Raw genomic sequence first — 18,400 nt, 5'->3', positions numbered from 1 at the left:
AAATGTGGCAAGTGCGATGGGGGTGGGATCAGTCCTATTACAATACTGGATTATTATTACTGATGCACTGCTCTATACACTGATGGATAGTAGTAGTTATCGATAACGCTTTAATTTTTTGTAACCTGCTCAGGTTTTTGCATGTAAAATATTTATCTGCAAGCAAATTAGTACCTGTGTCGGTCGGATAAATTTATTAGAGAGAACTGTACATTTTGTCCTTGCAGGAAATAACATGAAAATCAAAATGCGTGCTTATGCAGTGTTCTAATATTTTAAAGAAAAAACGAGAACCATTGCCATCAATACAAATGACCATATATCTGGCCAAAAATGAGTGAAATGTTAACTAAATACTAAACAACGCATACAGACTGTGACCATCTGATAACTCATTCATAGAAATCGCAGCATACGCTTCCCTGAATGCTCAAACAGAAACAATATGTCCTTTTCATGAAAAAACATACGACGAAACTCAAGCTAATCGTAGGATAATAAGTCATGGATATCCCTATGACTCCATCCACTCACACGAATACTGTGTCATGCTCCATATGTAAAGGCCAAACTAAATTTCATGTTAAACTTTCACATGACATTTTCCAGCTAATGCAGCCATTCAACCGTGTTCCCTGATGTCAATCTAACGAGACTTGAGATGCTGAATCAGTGGCACCGCTAATATTGCCCCCCTCCCACATATAAATGCCTCACAGACCCGAGAGATACCGCAGGGTCTGGGGGGACGTGACTTCTTATTTTTCCTCACCCTTCCAATATCTTTCTCATCAGCTGTCACATTTAGATCACCCTGCATTCTCCACGTTTAATGTGATTGCGTTTCCATAAATGACAGATTTTCTGCATGACAGTTTCTCGTTATGAATTCATGAAATCCAAGAACTCTGTTATCCAGTCTGGATGTATGATCCAGCTTCTGTATCAAATAAAGGCATGAATAGAATTGCGTAAATGTCAATTGTGATCTTACAATCTTGCATTTGTTTCAGGGCTGTGGGGTTGCAATAAGGCAGCAGCGGTTTAGCAGACTCTACACCTTCTCTTCTGCTTCCACCGTTGATAGAAAGCACCCGAATATCTGACTGCCACCTGGTGGATGCAATGAAACCTTTGTTGGATACATTTTTTGTCCTTTCTTCAAGTCAGGCTTAAATTTAAACTGTAAATCCTGAGTCAATATTAAAAAAGCAGCAAAGAGAGACGCTGAGCAGTTTTAGTTGATTGAGTTGTTTTAAAGAGTGGTGTTGGGATGTGAATATGAAGTGGTTTGGTATTACTGAAAGCAAAATCTTACAGAAGTGAACTTGTTAACTTCTTGGTTTTCTTCCTTGAGTTGTTCCATGCTTCCACAAATTAAGCATGAACTAATGAATGGAAATGTTATGTCACATGAAGTGCTCGTCCGTAGCGTATTGACCCTCGTGTGTTGCAAAGATACTCCTATATATCCATCTAAAATGGGGGCTGATTTCCTTTTTTCCTTTCTCTTTCACTCACACTTGAGTTATCCTTCAAATGTCTTTATTTACTTCAAACTTGTGAGGGGAGAAGTAAAGGGAACTATTACTTGTGGAGGAAAATATAATATAATAAGGACAATATGGACAATAGTATTTCCTTCTTAACAGACAAATGTTTAACTACGACATCAGTCCTCTCCAGTTCAGTGGACGGTGGTAATTCACATGTGAGTAAGTAAGTTAGTTTTTGAAATCTTTCTCAAGACAAAATGAGAAATATTAATTGATTAGTCATTTTATACATTTTTTTCTATGCGATTGAACTAGTTAACTCTGAGTCCTGCAGAGGGCAGTAATGCTCCAGTGTACCAATCCACAGGAGAAGAAGAAGAGAAAGAAGGAAGATGCAGCAACAGAGGAACACTTTAGAATAAAATAGGATACGCCGGTGGTAAGGTGAGCATATCTGGTACAGAGTGATAAATGTGCACAAGGCAACAAATAAGAAACAGCTGAGATATGATAGATATGATGATGTTTGCCTGAATGACATCTTCCGCTTATTAAGGATGAGGCACAGAAAGTACTAATTACCCGGCATCTTGAGTGAGACAACAGGCATTGTAAAGGAATCACATGAAAGTGACACATTAAAACAGCAGCAGCAGAAGAAGACAGTGCTCAAAAGTCTAAAGCCCTAGCTCTAACAGCGTGTAATGTATGCTGCAGCAGGAGGGCCCCATGAGGACTTAAAACCTAAAGAAAACTAATGTCACATGTGGCTGTGTATTATCATGGGCCGTGCACCAGATTAAATAACTCAACTTGTCAACAGCAGCTAACAAAGTCTAAATTAAGAAATTTAAAAAGTCTTAATAAAGCAGGCATTTTTTTTAGCCTCATGGCTTAAAGCATGGAAACTTCCATGTCACACTTTGCAAACGTGCACATCACGTGACTTCCTGCAGACGGAAAGTCACAAGATGTGCAAATTTACAGTCTGATTTTCATCTTCAATAAGAGCATAGGGCGAGACTAGATAATTTGCAGCTGATGAGTGAGGTGTTTATGACTGAAGACCCAGAAGGGCTTTCCCTTTCTTCCATGCCAAAGATAGCTGCTGCTTTCAAGGCAAATTTGATCACCCATTTTGTTCACAGGCACTTTTCAAACCCACAATTCAACTCCAAAAAGAAAAAAAAGAGAACCTTGTACATTGGTTTATTGTTCAAGATCTTTGGTATATTTGACAGTTTTCAGCAAAATCATCCGTTACACACTTCTCCAGCTGTGTAGAAACTCTGCACACTGCTCTGTACCTGCAATTGAATCTCAGACACACAGGCCACCGTCTATTGAGCTTCTCATACGCAACTGAGCTCCTAGACTGACTGGACCTAAAACAGGTTATATTTTTTCAGCTTGAACCTTCATTGGGTTTTTATTTTTCAGGGCATGCAGCATGTAAGCGCTTTATTTGTGGACTTGTGATATAAGTGGAGCCACAGAAATGAGGATCTAATGGTTCCTAATTCATACTAATACTACTTTCATAACCATTAAAGCTTCGCTTACATTAAAAACAAGCCTGCTTCAAATGCTTCAAAATAAGTAAACCAACTCTTAGTAGTTCAGATGTGTGGCCTTCATCAACAGACAACATTACAAGTGTCTGCAGTTCACACCGTAGAGGATGTGACAGCATCACAGTAAAGTAAATGTGCAAATAAGGAAAATCAAAGAGACCATCCTGTCGATAAAATACAACAGTATTTAGACATCAGGAGGAGAATACATCAGTGTTACAGACAAACAAATGAAAATTCACCATCTTTCTGATTATATTTCACTGCATTTGTTCGTGCTATTTATAACAACAGAAAGGTAAAAGTATTTTTTCTGCTCACTTTGGTCATATCTTTTGATCTCTTTGGAAAATTTACCACCTTACAGTGAAAACATAAGTACAATTTAATGCTTTCATCTACATTTACTTTCCCCTTCTTGTGACTCCATAGATTCTTTGCAGCTCCAGTGATGGTTCACTGTGTGTTTATGAACACGTGTGATCAGATTTATATTTCTAATCCATCAGAGGAGGACTGAGTATCTAAATTCATTCATCCTCTGACTTGTAGCAGTAGACTCCGTGCTTGTGCTCGGGTGGCGGGAAGCCAAAGCTGCGAACCCCTGGCTCAGATGGGCCGCAGTTAGTGCGTGGCCTGGAGATGGGATACCGAACGCTTCCATCGGCCAGCCAGCCGCCGTCACAGTGGTCCAGCCCGGTGAACTTCCAGGCAGCATAGAGCTGCCCGACTTTAGCGATCTCTGCTCCGTCCCCCTGGCACGCCCGCTGAGCCTCGGTCAGATTCATCTTGTGTGATGGCTGATGATAGTAGACTCTCCCTTCGAAGCAAACACATTTGTTGTGACATGTGGAGATATTTCTGCAGATTCTGAAACATTCGACCAGAGTTCGTTCCAGATCATGCACCCAGAAAAAGAGGTACTATTTATGCAACCACAACCGTACATTTATTGGATTAATTCTTAGATTATCTTCAGAGTTATGCCATAAAACAGTTTTAGATCATATGATGGCTTGTACGTTGTAACTGATGATCTTGAGCTCTGGATACATAGTGTAAAAAATTTCATTCTCACTGAAACTGTGACAATGTTGGTCTCACACAACCTTACACTGACAGACCACCTCACCTCGGAGTGATGAGGAGAAGCAGAAGACATCGTAGCGCTGACGGTGCCGGTGACGTCTGCCGTAGCTCCGGACTCCAGGGGCCACGTTGTGCCCGCCGCACTCCGTCCTGGGTCGGGTGATGGGGTACTGGACCGTCCCGTCGGCCAGCCAGCCTGCGTTGCACCAGTTAAGGCCCTCTTCCCAAGATTGAAAGAGCTGCGTGAAAGTGGCCAGTGTGGAGTCCTGCTCCTCACAGGTCCGCTGGGCTTCCAGGAAACTCAGATGGTAACGGCCACGGGGGTGTTGGTAGGGAAACACCACACCTGGGTGGAGGAATTAATTAGACATCAGAATGTCCTGTCACATCCAGTGGGAGTGTGTAGTTTGTTTTTGATTGTTAACTTAACCGTCCATCTGTGAGTACCTCTGCATTATGTTTAAATGATGCTGCAGCTATTATTATCACTATTAGTAGGCTTTATATTCATTGGAGTTGTGTTTCTCTTGTTATTATGACATGTTATTATGTTACAGCAGAAAAAAGAACAATTCACTGCACTGAGACACTTGAAAAATACAACATCTATCCTCATGATAAGTAAAATCTGCACTTTTATTATTGATTGTAATTACAGCTACAACTACAGAAGGAATTAATATTATTCCAGTCAAGAAAATCTGATTGTTTACAAGCATTAAAAAAAGTGATATTATACATTTAGTTCCATGAATGGCCATTAAAGATTAAAACACAAATATAACAGCAAAATAATTATGATCTCAGTTGCAAACCTTATTTGTTAGTTATTCTTACTACGTCTTCAGTGCACTGAGCTTAAAACAACAGGTTTTGTTTCTAAAATGGATATTTCACTGGTGTTGCTGGAGACATTGCACCTCGTAATTCCAGATGAACTGTAGCGCTCTTGTCCTCCAGCCCGTCCACCACCGCACACCTGTAGAGGCCCGTGTCATTCAGCTGGAGGTCTGACATCACAAGCGCAGCATCGCCCGTGAATTCCTGCCTGAGCTGCACACGACCCCTGAACGACAGACAACCACACACACACACAAGGTGGGTTTATAGTAAAAAGGCAAAGTAGTACAGTTGCAAATAATAAAATATTATATTAATAATAGGGATCACTAACCTGAATCTGCCAAAACTTCGACTACGAGAGCCAAAAGTCACCAGCACATCTGTCTCTTGTCCTCCAGCGGCAGACACCCAGGACCATTTAACTCTGGCCGCCCTTGGAGAGCTCAGCTCAGGTTCATACCAAAACCTGCAGGGGAGTGTGGCATTACCGCCTCTGACTCCAAACACCGACAGCTGAGCAGTGTCCACGTGGAGCTTCACGCCACTGAAATGAACTGCAGGATACATATAAAGGTCAGTAAACTGAGCTTGATTTTTTTTTTTTTTTTTTTTACTCATTCATACGTCTATTTAGGTTATGGTCAAATGTGCACACTTTCTTTGCTGCCGTTTTCATTGAGGAAGTCGTGGTAGAAGAAGTTGTCTGGGGTCGTTGGGACAGTCGTGGCCCATGAGAGAACCAGCTGAGCCACTAAAAACAGCAGAGTCTTCATCCTGCTTCTGAATCCTCAGGACTGTAGAGGAGAACCTGCTAACAGACACAGATGGACTTTAAAGGCATTTGTTTTCAATGAACTCCCATCCTGTATTTTTGACATGGGATGTTGTGACGTGAAAGCGGCATTACCTTGACCTTTTCTATTCGCCAGGAAGCTGTAATGCATTTAATAATTGCGTGTTGCGAGTTAAAGCTTGAACCACTACAAAACACAAAACATCTAAAAAGTAGTAAATGCTGTTAATTGACATCATATTATAAGTTTTTTTTGTTGTTGTTTTGTAAATAGCAAGTGGGCTACAACATTTTCACACCTTTTCAGATTTTGAGTTAGATTTTTCTATCTTTGGCAAGACTTGTTAAAACCAACATCTGTGTCAAGCTGTGACAAGTTTTTACAGCATGGTTGATTACAAATAATACCCACATTAAACAGAATAACTGTAATATATAACTTTTAAAGATTTTCAGAAGATTATTCAACAAATGTGAATTGAATGAAAGTCAAATTAGCGCACCATCATGTTGTTAATCGAATTTTCCACTTACCGCAAACACACTGTTGTATTGTGTTTTTAAATCCTTTCGAAAACGTGGATTTCACGGAACTGAAGGAGAAAAAGATATGGTAAAAAGTCTCCTGAGAACAAGTGGACACACGACTTCTCACACACCAGGCATCAGTCCTGTGTTTTTAGCCTCCTCCTCCTGTCTGTAACTGATGAAACAGGCGCAGTTCAGTTAATAATGAAGTATTCTATCCTTCTCCTTCTCACAGTGGCACGCTTGTAATGAAGCCCTGCCCCTAAACCTGAGACCTTGCACCAGCAACTCTTTCTGAAGTACATCAGTCTCTTTGCACAGACACAGACACATGTCTCATGTCTCCATCTGTCTTTGCACACCTCTGGCTTCCTGCCCTTGAAACTATGTCGTCTTAAAAAACTGTGATCTTTTATAGGAAACCCTGTTAGATTATGGAAAACATGGAACACACATCCGCATACGTTGGACATGCACAGTGAAGAGAGATGCATTAGAGGTATACTCTACGCCATGTATGTCTCTCAGATGAAAGCTGTTGCCAGGGGCCAAACATACCAGGACCGTGAGCTTCACCAGGTGATGAGGGGCTAACAAGGTGTAATTACTCTTGTAAACAGCAGGTCAGAGTTTGCAGTCGGGGGCCTTCAGATGTGACTGAACTAATAACATGCTGCTTTAATTCTATACAGCTCTGTGCAGTCTCTTCTGTCTGATTTGGTTGTTTGAGTCCACTTTGGGGACTGATTCCTTTACCCCGAATGAGCAACAGTGCTGTTAATTTTTTAAAAAACTAGTTGAAAGTTGAAATCTATGTCACGTCTTTGCAGATGCACAGAAGTCAGTCAGCGTGTACATGGACACAAGTCTCTTTTTACGCATGCGCTTATATTGGGCACCCCAAATGTTACCAGGGAAACACTTCATTTATTCTGCACTTTAATTACTTACTGTATGGCCTGGGATAAATACTTTGCTCATCTATGTTATCATACTGTACATTTCTGCACATCAGCAGCATCACAGTCCTGGAGGAAGTTTACCTTACTTTGTGCTGCATTCAGGATTACAAGAAAAACCCGTAAGATTGCAGCAGTGTTGGGGCATTGCTGATGGAGATAACCAACGGATATGAAAGTAACAAATTTGCAAAGACAGTTAAACCTCACTAAGATGTCTTGAAATGCAAAAACGTGGCCCATTTAAATGTAAAAAAAAGACACCTTCTCCAGCTTTATTGTTATTTATACCCCGTGAACAATTTATTATTTTGTTAATTTTACCCTCTTCTTCACGTCTCACTTTGTCAACCTTGTCCGTGACTTTGCTGACAAGTCTGCTCCTGCAGAAGTTATCCATCAACAACATCCCCTCAGACCGTCGTTTGACTAAATGGGACTCTCTGCGACCAGCAGCAAGAGCAGCTGCCCTCCAATGTGACAGCTCATACAAAAAGCATGAGTAACACGTATAACTGACTCTTGATTGAAAAGTTATGGATTTATTTTGACATTTAATAAATGACGTCAGCTGAAAAATGTAAAACAACTTTTATTTCCCCGACACATCCTTCTACACATTTCACATTAGTTGTAAAAAGGATTAAATTACAATGAAATTACATGAAATAATGAAGCAGAAAAAAAAAATGTCAGAGTGTGTAAAAAAAGCAAACTTCAAGTGAGAAATCAATTTTCTACTCTTGGACACACTTCCTGTTCCTGAATCTGTATTGAACGGTCCCGGCATAATTATCCTAGTTTGTGTTTGCATTCTTAGATGGACTTAATTATACAGATCAAATCTGTGCAAAAGTTACATAGACGAAAAGAAAATAACTAAAAGCTCAATAGGGGACTCGTGTGAGCATTGAAAAGCTGCAATATGAAACACTTTTATAAACCAACAAATAAGTCACTAATCAGAAAGTGCTACGAGTGTTAAAGTCCAAGCTATTCACGAAACGTGAGTGCAAAAGAGACGAGTCCGTTCTCAGGCTCTAGTCATCGCAGCCCAGCAGCTCCATGCGCAGAGTGATGCGTTCGTGCCACTCCCAGGGCACGACTCGAACATAGCGAGCGTAGAACGGAGACTCGAATAGGTTCCTCTTGTGAGAGTTGTTGTCAGTGTTTCCTTGGAAAAGCTGCCAACAAATGTGGGGGGGTTATTGTTAAAAAAATAAATATATATTTATATTTATGTGAAATCTGGTCTGATTGATTTTGCTCGATTTGTGAAAAACTGTTCTGCCGCAAAAGCAAACAGCTGGAGTAGAGAGGGTGAATAGTCAAACTAGTCCAATGGACACGATCAAGCTACAGCTGCATGATAGCTGATGCTGTGGTGTCTGGGAACGGGATGTTGTTAGTGAGGGTCTATGAGGGGAGGGGTCTCTGTGGATCGTCCCACAGATACTTGATCAGTTTGGGATCTAGTGAATTTGGAGGCCAGGTCAACACCTTGTGCTGTTGTTCATGTTTTTTTTGGACTTATTCCCAAACACCTGGGGTCATTGCTCTGGGCATGTCTAAGTAACATCCACATGAATGTCAGGTCCAAACACTGATGGCCAAAGTTATTTTTCCTGTCGGTGGTTTTAATGTTATGGCTGATCAGTTTATATCACTGTGTTATTACGTTTTGTGCTTTGAGATCACCACACACCATTTAATTATGTTAGTTTAGTTATTTACTTCTCCTGTCAGTGGTCGTAATGTTATACCCCCCCAGCCCAAACCCCCACCCCCCTCGCCCTCAGACAGCATCATTATATCATGAGCCTGCAGCTCTGCGCTCAGTAAAAACATCAAAGCCTGTCATCACAGTGTTAATGAATCGTCTGGGCTCCTTAAGAAGAGGCGAGCCTTTCCACCCCTCCAGCTAGAGCCAAAAATAAATCACCAATAAAAGGAAGCGAAGACTTAAGAAGCATTATGTCTGTATTTCTACGTACTAAGTAAAAGAAAGAAATCTCTAGTGTTCTTATATGTCCTTTACCTTATCTTTGCTGGTGTCCTCCTCCTTCACCGTTCTCCATGACTCGCCATCATTGCTATAAGCGATTTTAAACACTGACACAAACTGAACCACCCCGAAGTCCTTTGCCCCCTGAGTGATGATGCCTGTGAGGCGCTTTGTCTTCCCAAGATCAACCTGGAGACAGAGCAAAGAAAAAAAAAAAAAGAATCATTTGAAGCATATGCTGGCTTCCATTTTTTAATCGATGCTGACTTTTGCCCGCTAAGATTTCACACCTGGATCCACTCAGAGCGGTTGTTATGAGCGGGGGACCAGGCGTTGGTCTTCCCCACTTTATCCAGCCGGGCAAACTGAGGGTGCCACGTGAAGGTGTCGATGCCCCACGTGCGGAAAGTGCTGGAGGCCGAAAGCTGCTCGTCCGAGATGAGGCGGGACTTCATTCCCAGAGGCTCTGAGCAACCTGCGGCGTTTGAATAAACTGTGGATGAAAATCGGGCAGGAAGACAGAGGCGGGGAGGGAAAACCAAAGCGACAGAAGGAGAAAGATAAGAAAGAGGGGGAAGACAAGTGAGTACACCAAAAGAAAAGAGGAACCAGAGTCACCCAATATTTAAAGGAAATGAGGAATGTTCACAAAGACTGATTCAAATCAATTTAACACCCCCAAGTGGAAGGAATGGAAAAGGGCTCCCAGAAAAAGCATGCAATAAAGTGCTCGGAGCTGATTCTCTTTAAATTCCTTTTTTTTTTTGTTATGATTCAAGATGACAATGACACAGATGTGTGTTTTTATCTGCGAGTGCTTGGAATATCTGCTTTTCCTATTGCATAGCGAGGGCTACCCACAGAGTACTGTTTACACCACACATTTTCTATGTGGTCCAACCATGGCTGGATGTTATGCAGATCAAATAGACTCTTTGACTGTAACTTATCCTGTCAGCAAGACAGAACAGACATCAGGGTAAAACCAGAGACCGAGGGAACCGTAAACAAAAGATAGACACCACGCCACCATTCCAGGGATTTATTTAACCTGGTCCAGATTGGAAAGTTCACAGAGTTTAAAACTTGACTTGAATCAAATGTACGTCATCCATCCTGTTTTTTAATTTTTTTTTAATTAATAAACCCAAAGCCTCACACTGCTGCTAGAAGATGACATATGATGATATATGATATTGTGTAGGTCTCTCCCTTGTGCCTCTAAAACAGTTGTGACTCATCAGAGAACAGACGTGGGACTTCTGAGGGGGTCCTGTGGTGTCCAGCAACAGGATGTTGTTAGTGGGGGTCTATGAGTCCTATGAGTCAAGGGGAGGGTCTTGTTCCAGTGCATCAGTTTGAGATCTAGTAAACCTGGAGGCCAGGGAAACACCTTATGCTATTTATTTTTGTGTTTTTTTTTGAGTTTTTCCTAAACTGTTTGTGTCAGGCTGCATCCAGAACATTGTATTGTCACAAGATGGTCAAAGTTATTTACTTCTCCTGTCTGTGGTCATAATGTTATGCCTGATTGGTGTACACTCTATATTACTGGGTCATTTCGTGTTAAGTCCTGTGTGAGTAGCTTCATGGTTAGCATCAGGGGTGCCAGGCAAATGTTGCAATTGCATAACCCCCCTTAAGCCTGAGAACACAACAACAAACTCCACAGCCCACTCCTAGACCTCCTCCTATCTGACCTATGATTGCACCAGTTGGGACTGGTGGGGACAGAACCTAAAATCTCCACATGATGTTTGTCGTCAGATGCACAGCAGCCCCGTCTAAATGGGGATTCTTCAAGCTACAATTGAAGTTGGCTTATAAACTGACTTACTGTCTGCAGAGTTACTTGCTGAGAGTGTTAAAAATGCACCGGATGTTGTTAGTTGTGTTTACCATTGAGTTCACAGCCCACCAGCTCCATGCGCAGCGTGCAGGCCCTGCGGCAAACCACGGGGATGATGCGAATGTACTGACCCACGATGGGAGGGTCAAAGAGGTTGGTCTTGGTGCTGTCGTTATCTGAGTTGCCCACGAAAACCTGCAGTACGCGAGGGAAATGAAGGAAAAGAGCATTTATTTTGAATGTAAGCACTAAAAACAACAGCGAGAGACTCTTATTAAATGCAGGGTCATGTTCTAACCATGTCTTTCCGTTGGCCAGACGCTTTGTAAGTGGTGTAAGAGTTTCCGTCGAAGCTGCTCGCCACTTTGAAGGCCTTGATGTACTCGGCCGCGCCCATGCGGCTGGCTCCCTGGGTGATGATGCCCGTCAGGCGCATTTTCTGCTGCATATCAATCTGTTGTTCAAGAAGCAGAATCAGTCTCGGCTCTCATCGATCAGCCTCGCCGATCTGAACGCGTTCACTTCTCTCACCTCGATCCAGGGGTTCCTGTCGTGGGTGGCTGACGTCCAGGCGTTGACGATGCCTTGGTTGTTGAGTCGAGCCAGCTCCGGGCCCCAGCGTTGCAGACCCATCATGCCGTAGTGCACGGAGGAAGCAGAAATCTGGGACTCCACGATTGATCCTCCTTCCATCCCCAGCAGAGAGATGCAACCTGCGGAACAGTACAGTATTTTTGCCTCTGGACGCCCGGCAAGGAACTTTTCTTACATTTCACACACTTTATTTAACCATTTTCCATTCCTTTAAAACCTTTGCACCAATTTTCTGACAAATATATATGACATCACACTGTAAGTGTGTGGGGGAAAGTAACATGGCTGGTGGTGAACGTACGTAGGTTGCACTGCTTTCCGACATACGGCGACGGGCACTGGCAGGTGTAGTCGGCATCAAGGTCTCGACACACCCCTCCATTCATACAAGGCTTGTTGGCACAATCGTTCACGTCTGGAAAACGCAACAACATGATCATTTTGCTGTCATTCAAACTGATTTTAATCAGAGGTTAGTGAAACAGTGTTAGTGTGAAACAGAGTGTTGGCGGATGTGATGCACACCTGCACACAAACGGCTCAGGCAGATGGACGACCACAATAGCCTCACTATGTCTCAGACATAAAGATATAAGTAATTTCTCTGGCGTGATGACAGAAATGGTCCTGAGATGGTTAAAGTTGAGAGGTCACAACTGATAATTACTTGTTTTTGTCATTTATATCATAACCCACAAACTGACCGTAGCTACAGGATATTAGTAGCTCAAATACTCACGGTCAAGGACAAAATGAACAAACTGGAAGTCATGCAATATGTTTTGTATTACAGCTGATTCATAAGAGATGAAGTAGCAACATTCTCATTTAATGTTCCCTACTGTCCACAAGGTGGCACAGTTACACTCTACGTCTAAATCTTTAGTGCAGTGGAATAATCTGTGCGAGTACAAGGGATTTGACTCCGGTCACTCGGTTCAATGGTCCAAGAAAATAAAAACAAACAAACACTTGAATAAGCATAAAATAAAAATGTATGAAGAAATAGAAAACTACAACATAAATAAGAATAAAAATCAGAGTTCGTCAGAGCGACAGCCCAGGGAAAGAAACTGTAACTGTAACAGAAATGCAGTTTCAACTGGATAAATATCTTAAATAAGGTCAAAAGGGAATTATTGTTTAAGACTGTTCTGCAGTGTTTGTTCTCTAACTCTTAATCAATGCATTCAGATCGGCCTTGACTAAAGCTCCTCTCTTGGCTCCTTCTAAAATGATCCCCTCAAAATCCAGAGTTAATGAGTCAAGCAAACTTATCAAACTATTCATGGAGGTAAGTGTATAAGTATGTGTAAATAAGCTACTGTCTGCATCTGTATCTGAATCCTCTAATGGAATTTAACTGTCTCCTACTGCTATTTATACTCCTTACGTTATATGTTTTGCTGCTACACAAATAATATAATACTTTTTATCCATGTAGCTGAGACAATATGAGATATTATTTTTGAATGCCACCTAACTTCAAAGATATAAAATCAACCAGTCAAACGTTATTTATATGTCACTTTTCATTTATAAAAGATGCAGCCCAAAGTGCTTCAAATTAAAAACACACCTGTGTTGACTCTAAATGCCTAAAGCTGTAGCTTTTGATTGTCCCCGTATAACCGTGAATGCATCGTGGATGCCTCATTTCACCTGTCTTACTAACCTGGAGGAACTCCAGAACTGAAGCAGGTGACCGGTTGACGTAATGCCACATGGGTCTGTTTAATTTTGGTTCCCGTTAACGCTAAGAGGATTGGTCACAACTTAGAAAACAAATGCCTGGGTGGCTGTGACAACACTGGCACCACGCAGGCAGCTAGTAAGACTGAGAAACTAGTGATGATTTGTTTACTGTGATTATTTTCCACATGCTTATGTTAAATAACCATGAATTACTGCATCCGTATTTGGATGTGAACTTCTCAAATGCTACATGAGGACTTCACTATCATTAGTAAAAAGCATGGGTTTGTGTGTGTGCATTTTCTGCGCATATTATATGGCACGCACTTGTTCAGCCTCCTTCTAGACTCTAAAATCAGCCGGATTCAAAATTAGAAATAGTTTGGGAGTGGACGACCCAGACTGCACCAACGCTACAATTGGTGGTCAGACTGTGGGCATTGGGAGGGAGGGGGAGGCGTTCATTCACAAAAACATGCCTCGTAAGCAATAACATGACGTGTTGCTCTCAGCAGTCATACACACAAATAACCTCTGTGTTTAAATCCAAAATCACGTATCTCGGCCCCGGCTCAGAGGAGTATTTTTCCTCTACAAATACAAAGCGACAAGCCACCGTGGCGGCTTTTATTGAGAGGATAAGGAAGTTTTTCATCTGATTGGGTCAAACTTGGACACCAATAGATGCAGTGTTGACCCAGTGTGGAGAGCATCTGCATGCTAAGAGACTTGGAGTGGTCTTTAACTAATTATCCAAACAGAGTAACCACAGAACTGACTGAATGAGACCCTTTCATGGAACCGCTGAGTGGACAACGCATCTCTTTCACAAATGATGTCACAGGATGGACAGACTCCTCATGTGTTCACACGGAGGATCTGATGAAGGCAGCTAGTAGCTGTGCTAAACTGCTCACTGGGTTGTTCTCTCACACTCTTTCTCCTATGTCCTTCAATTTTTTCTTGGATTTATTCGTTTTTGCATTTATGTGGCTGCTGTGCTTTTAATTCGTAAAATATCCACATGAATGACAAATAACTCAGAATTCCTTGAAAGAAATACAAAGATGTTGGATTCAGGAGCACAAGGCAGAAGTAACTTACTGATCTGGCAGTGCACTCCCTCGAAGCCGGGCTGGCACTTGCAGATGTACTCGCTGAAGACATCTCCTCGTCTGACCGGACTGAAGAACTCGCAAGACCCATCGTTCTTACAGGGGTTCGGGCTGCAAGGTCCTGAGCGTGAGCAAGGGGGGGCAGAGGTCAGCACAAATCAGACTAACCACGCTTTTCCTTTAAGGGCGTGTGCCTCTTTTCTTCTCTACCTGTCTCCGTCAGGTTGCAGGTGTCGCCGCCAAAGCCATCCGGGCAGATACAGATGAAGGGGTCCTCTCCTACCCCCGTCACGCACGTTCCCCCATTGTGACAAAGATTAATTTTACAGTAGTCACCTGGATGAGTGAATGAGATTGAAAGAGAAAGAGTGACAATTATTAAAAAGCAATTAAAACAACTCTACTACGCTACTACAAATGCCACTCATGGCGTGTTGCCATAGAAACCAGACATGCATCCAATAACGCAGGCCTACGCAGAATCTCAGAAAATAGTTTATTTTTACTGAATTGAATTGTTCCACATGTGAGCTGTCAATTAATTTGCTTTCCAAAAAACACAGCTGACTGGATTTTGTTTAATTTCTTTGAAGATGTTTCACCGTCATCCATGAGGCCTCTAGGTTTTTCCAATAAACAATGTCTGTCTGGTAAAGTGAGTTTCAAGTTGACACCAATCTACAGATGCCCCAATTAAAAGCTTCCCAGCAGTAATTTTTAAACTGAAGACGCTGCATGGATGAGTGGTGAACCATCAAGAAAACTCAAACAAGCCAGATTGTCTTTGTTGCCTTTGCTTTGTGTTTGTGCATATACCGTGACTTGGATACGTGAGAATCGTCTACAGACGTTGCTCTTTAGTATCGTACTTCTGCAAACTTCTGAGGATAAATTGCCAAGACTGAAGAAGCAGAGGGTAGGGACATATCAGAACTTTGAGTCTCGAGAGTGGGTCATGGGTTAGGAGGTTAGGGTAAGTGTGCAGCAGCACTACATTTCCCAAAATTCAATTCAATAGCATCCTTATTTGGACATTCACTTCCTGTTAAATACATTTCCTACAACACTTGGTTATTTTCCTCTTTTTTAATGGTCAGTATAAATTGCCTTTATTTACAAAGTAAAAATAGATTTCAACTGTTCATTTCGTTTAAAGTGACTGGGCCACTTCAACAGGGCTCCAGTCAATTGATGCTAGTTTCACAACAAGTGAAATGGAGATGACTTGTACACAGTGTCTGGAAGGTGCGTCACCGGTTAATCAATAAAATATATGAATTCACATGTCTGAATTTCCTCGATGGGAATTTTCAATTCAATTCAATTCAATTCAATTCAATTCAATTCAATTCAATTCAATTTTATTTATATAGCGCAGTTTTATTTATGTAGACAATACAAATTGTCTCAAGACGCTTTACAAAAACCAGCCTGCAACATCTTAATAAACTCTGAGAGAGAACAAATCGTTATGTTACTGCTGAAAATTATTTAAAAAGTACTCTTAATCACTTTAGTATTCCACTTTCACAAACTTTCACAAAATATACTGTGCGTCAATTAAATTTTTGTTGGACACTGTTAAAAAAATGCCTTTTCTGAGTTTGGGACACACGTACAGCTTTGTTGGATCTTCTCTTACTACTCAGCCAATTTAATGAGTTTTAACTGTTATCAGAGTCTGCACTCAAGAGTTAAAGACTCATCTACTGTGTTTGTTGTGTGTGTTTTTTCTGACCCAACAACAGTCGTGCCACAGCTTAACTGTGAAGCCTTTACTGTTGAGTCACACATCTACAGTGGATCAAACCAAAAAAAATATATATTGGCAAAAATCTCCAGTGGGAGCAGTTGGGGCACAGATTTATGAGTCACAGCAGAGACGTCAAACATATAAAACACTGTTTTCTTTTTTTCAATAACCATCTGACTCATCAGAAGCCACGTCAGAGTCACCCTACAAGACTTAAGCAGCCACAGGTGGAACTCCTGAGGTGTGCTGACATGTTGTTTGGTACAGGAAGTGAAGAAAAATGGGAACACTGTATTCTTTCTGGAAAGTGCACCACCAAAACTGTTTTACAGATGTTGTCACATTGGTCGTCTGGCGGCTGTTCTTGGAGCCGGGCAGACACTGGCTGTGCTAGTGAAGGGACAAGTTTCAGGATGAATCATAATGTGACCATTTTCATAATGAAAATGGTCAGAAAGAGAAATGTATCTAGAGGAAAATGTGACTCATATTATATGTGATGCATTTTAATAAAATTGTTATAATAAGTGTGTTACAACAAGGAAACAGAATCCACAAAAAAAGTGCATCAAATGATGGAATGAGCCCGAACCAGTGTGAGCTGGAAAACTATCTGTTAGAACGGCTGGTGTTTCCTGTTTCTTTGGAAGTATGATTTACTAACCACAATTAAAACAGTTTCAAGGCGTTGCATGATGCTAACGCCGACAGCAGAATGCGTCTATGTGCAGGATTAAGAGCTTGCAGGATTAGCTGTGCTGCACAGAAACATTGCGGCTCTTTCAGGAATGAGTAGTTACACAACATGACAGTGCAGCAGCTCATCACTGGCTGAGGACACACGACACACCTGACTGACAGGTGGGCAACAAGCAAAGAAACAGGCTACTGGCCGTACACAAACACCACAGCAGCAGCAGAAAAATAAGTCGCATACACAAGTCAAAACAGATTAACGGACGCATTTAAAGTCCAGTTTGGCCGCACATTTGCAGGTCAGACTAAAATTAGGTGAGTGGACAGCTGCTTCATGTTGACTCCAGACAAGCACACATATGGTGTAATTTTCCTCCTCCTGGTGTGACCAGAGACGTATCCACAAAGACAGTATAAAACTATTTCAGCAGGAGAAACCATTTGTTTGTTTAAAAAAAAACGCATCTGTAAATATGATTACATTTCACTCTGTACTTTGGGTGCATGAGGGAAAAAGCAAAACACGTGGACGGGTCGTTTGCAAACCTGCCTCTTACAAGAACCACAATAGAAGATAGTAATAACAGAGTCTTAAAGAGCAAAAATAACATGGCAGACTCACATGTAATGAGTCACTCTGCCATAACAATAATAAGGTGGACACTGAGGAGTAGGCCAGCCAATACACACAGACTGATTTTAGGAGGGGGAAAAAATTAACAATGAATTAAATGACAGAAAATGTCTAGGTTTTTGTAAAAATAAATGAAACAGACCTGTTATTATAATATAATAAAACAAGGCGATGAAGAAGAAGAAGAAGAAGAAGAAGACATTTAGCAAGGATAATCACCAGGGTTTGATTAGAAAAATACTTAGTAGAATAGATATGAAATTGAAACCTGGATATGTCTTCTTTTATTACAAGCAAACGTTGATAGTATCCACAAATAAAAAGTAGGCCTATAACCCAGATAAAAGAAAGAGCATGAAAGTTAAGACTAGGCGGCGGACTAAGTGTCAAAGTCCGCTAGTGAATTACAGTAAACAAAAGTCTTCTGGTGTCAGAAGAAGAAGAAAAAGCAGAAGAAAAATCTGAGACACTGAGTCAACAACATAAACAGCAGAGAGACTATGAGGAGTTCTCAATGAATGCGTGTCGTTTTGTCAAAGGGACACTTACCTCTGACTGAATACAGGCAAAGCAGAAGAGTAAATGTTCCTAAATAGACTGTGATTACATTTCCAGGTCGTTTCATATTTGTTTACTCTGTTTGTTCCAGTGGTTTGTTTGTCAGGAGCGACGCAAAACGTCTAACTAATGCCGCCTTAAAGTGCCGTCGGAAATATCGCAATCCAGACAGGAGCAGGTGATAAATAAGGGAGTCGGGATTTTTCGGTAATACCCGAG

The 18,400-nt window shown here is 41.5% G+C and overlaps 2 protein-coding genes and 2 long non-coding RNA genes across 8 annotated transcripts; 2 read left to right on the top strand and 2 right to left on the bottom strand.

Moving 5' to 3' along the window:
* Positions 1-1,872: 1,872 nt before the first annotated feature.
* On the top strand, positions 1,873-4,324 carry LOC125005784. Its single transcript, XR_007112488.1, has 3 exons — positions 1,873-1,940; positions 3,623-3,990; positions 4,193-4,324. It is a non-coding gene; the product is annotated as an uncharacterized LOC125005784 (long non-coding RNA).
* LOC125005782 (hyaluronan and proteoglycan link protein 3-like) lies at positions 2,690-6,687 on the bottom strand. 2 transcript variants are annotated; one of them, XM_047581354.1, is made up of 6 exons: positions 6,330-6,687; positions 5,658-5,813; positions 5,334-5,556; positions 5,080-5,225; positions 4,203-4,505; positions 2,690-3,890 (listed from the first exon to the last, which is right to left on the bottom strand). In XM_047581354.1, the coding sequence occupies exons 2-6, from the start codon at positions 5,773-5,775 to the stop codon at positions 3,601-3,603; spliced, it is 1,080 nt and encodes a 359-aa protein (XP_047437310.1). In that variant the 5' UTR covers positions 5,776-5,813; positions 6,330-6,687; the 3' UTR covers positions 2,690-3,600. The 2 variants fall into 2 exon arrangements, with proteins under 2 accessions (XP_047437310.1, XP_047437309.1); XM_047581353.1 differs by having other exon boundaries at positions 5,658-5,810.
* On the top strand, positions 5,108-8,149 carry LOC125005783. Of its 3 annotated transcripts, none has more exons than XR_007112486.1 (3): positions 5,108-5,257; positions 5,401-5,575; positions 6,742-8,149. It is a non-coding gene; the product is annotated as an uncharacterized LOC125005783 (long non-coding RNA). The 3 variants fall into 3 exon arrangements; XR_007112485.1 differs by having other exon boundaries at positions 6,559-8,149; XR_007112487.1 differs by lacking the exon at positions 6,742-8,149 and adding an exon at positions 5,687-6,286.
* Positions 7,855-18,374, bottom strand: LOC125005781 (lactadherin-like). Of its 2 annotated transcripts, none has more exons than XM_047581352.1 (10): positions 18,173-18,374; positions 14,751-14,876; positions 14,530-14,661; positions 12,032-12,145; positions 11,668-11,849; positions 11,435-11,590; positions 11,187-11,331; positions 9,578-9,762; positions 9,321-9,476; positions 7,855-8,466 (listed from the first exon to the last, which is right to left on the bottom strand). In XM_047581352.1, exons 1-10 carry the CDS (start codon positions 18,246-18,248, stop codon positions 8,323-8,325), a joined length of 1,416 nt encoding a protein of 471 aa, XP_047437308.1. In that variant the 5' UTR covers positions 18,249-18,374; the 3' UTR covers positions 7,855-8,322. The 2 variants fall into 2 exon arrangements, with proteins under 2 accessions (XP_047437308.1, XP_047437307.1); XM_047581351.1 differs by having other exon boundaries at positions 9,578-9,780; positions 18,173-18,373.
* Positions 18,375-18,400: the final 26 nt, after the last annotated feature.

Source organism: Mugil cephalus, chromosome 3 (assembly GCF_022458985.1).
Source record: "Mugil cephalus isolate CIBA_MC_2020 chromosome 3, CIBA_Mcephalus_1.1, whole genome shotgun sequence".
Taxonomy (NCBI): domain Eukaryota; kingdom Metazoa; phylum Chordata; class Actinopteri; order Mugiliformes; family Mugilidae; genus Mugil; species Mugil cephalus.
This window is presented reverse-complemented; position numbering and strand designations above follow the sequence as displayed.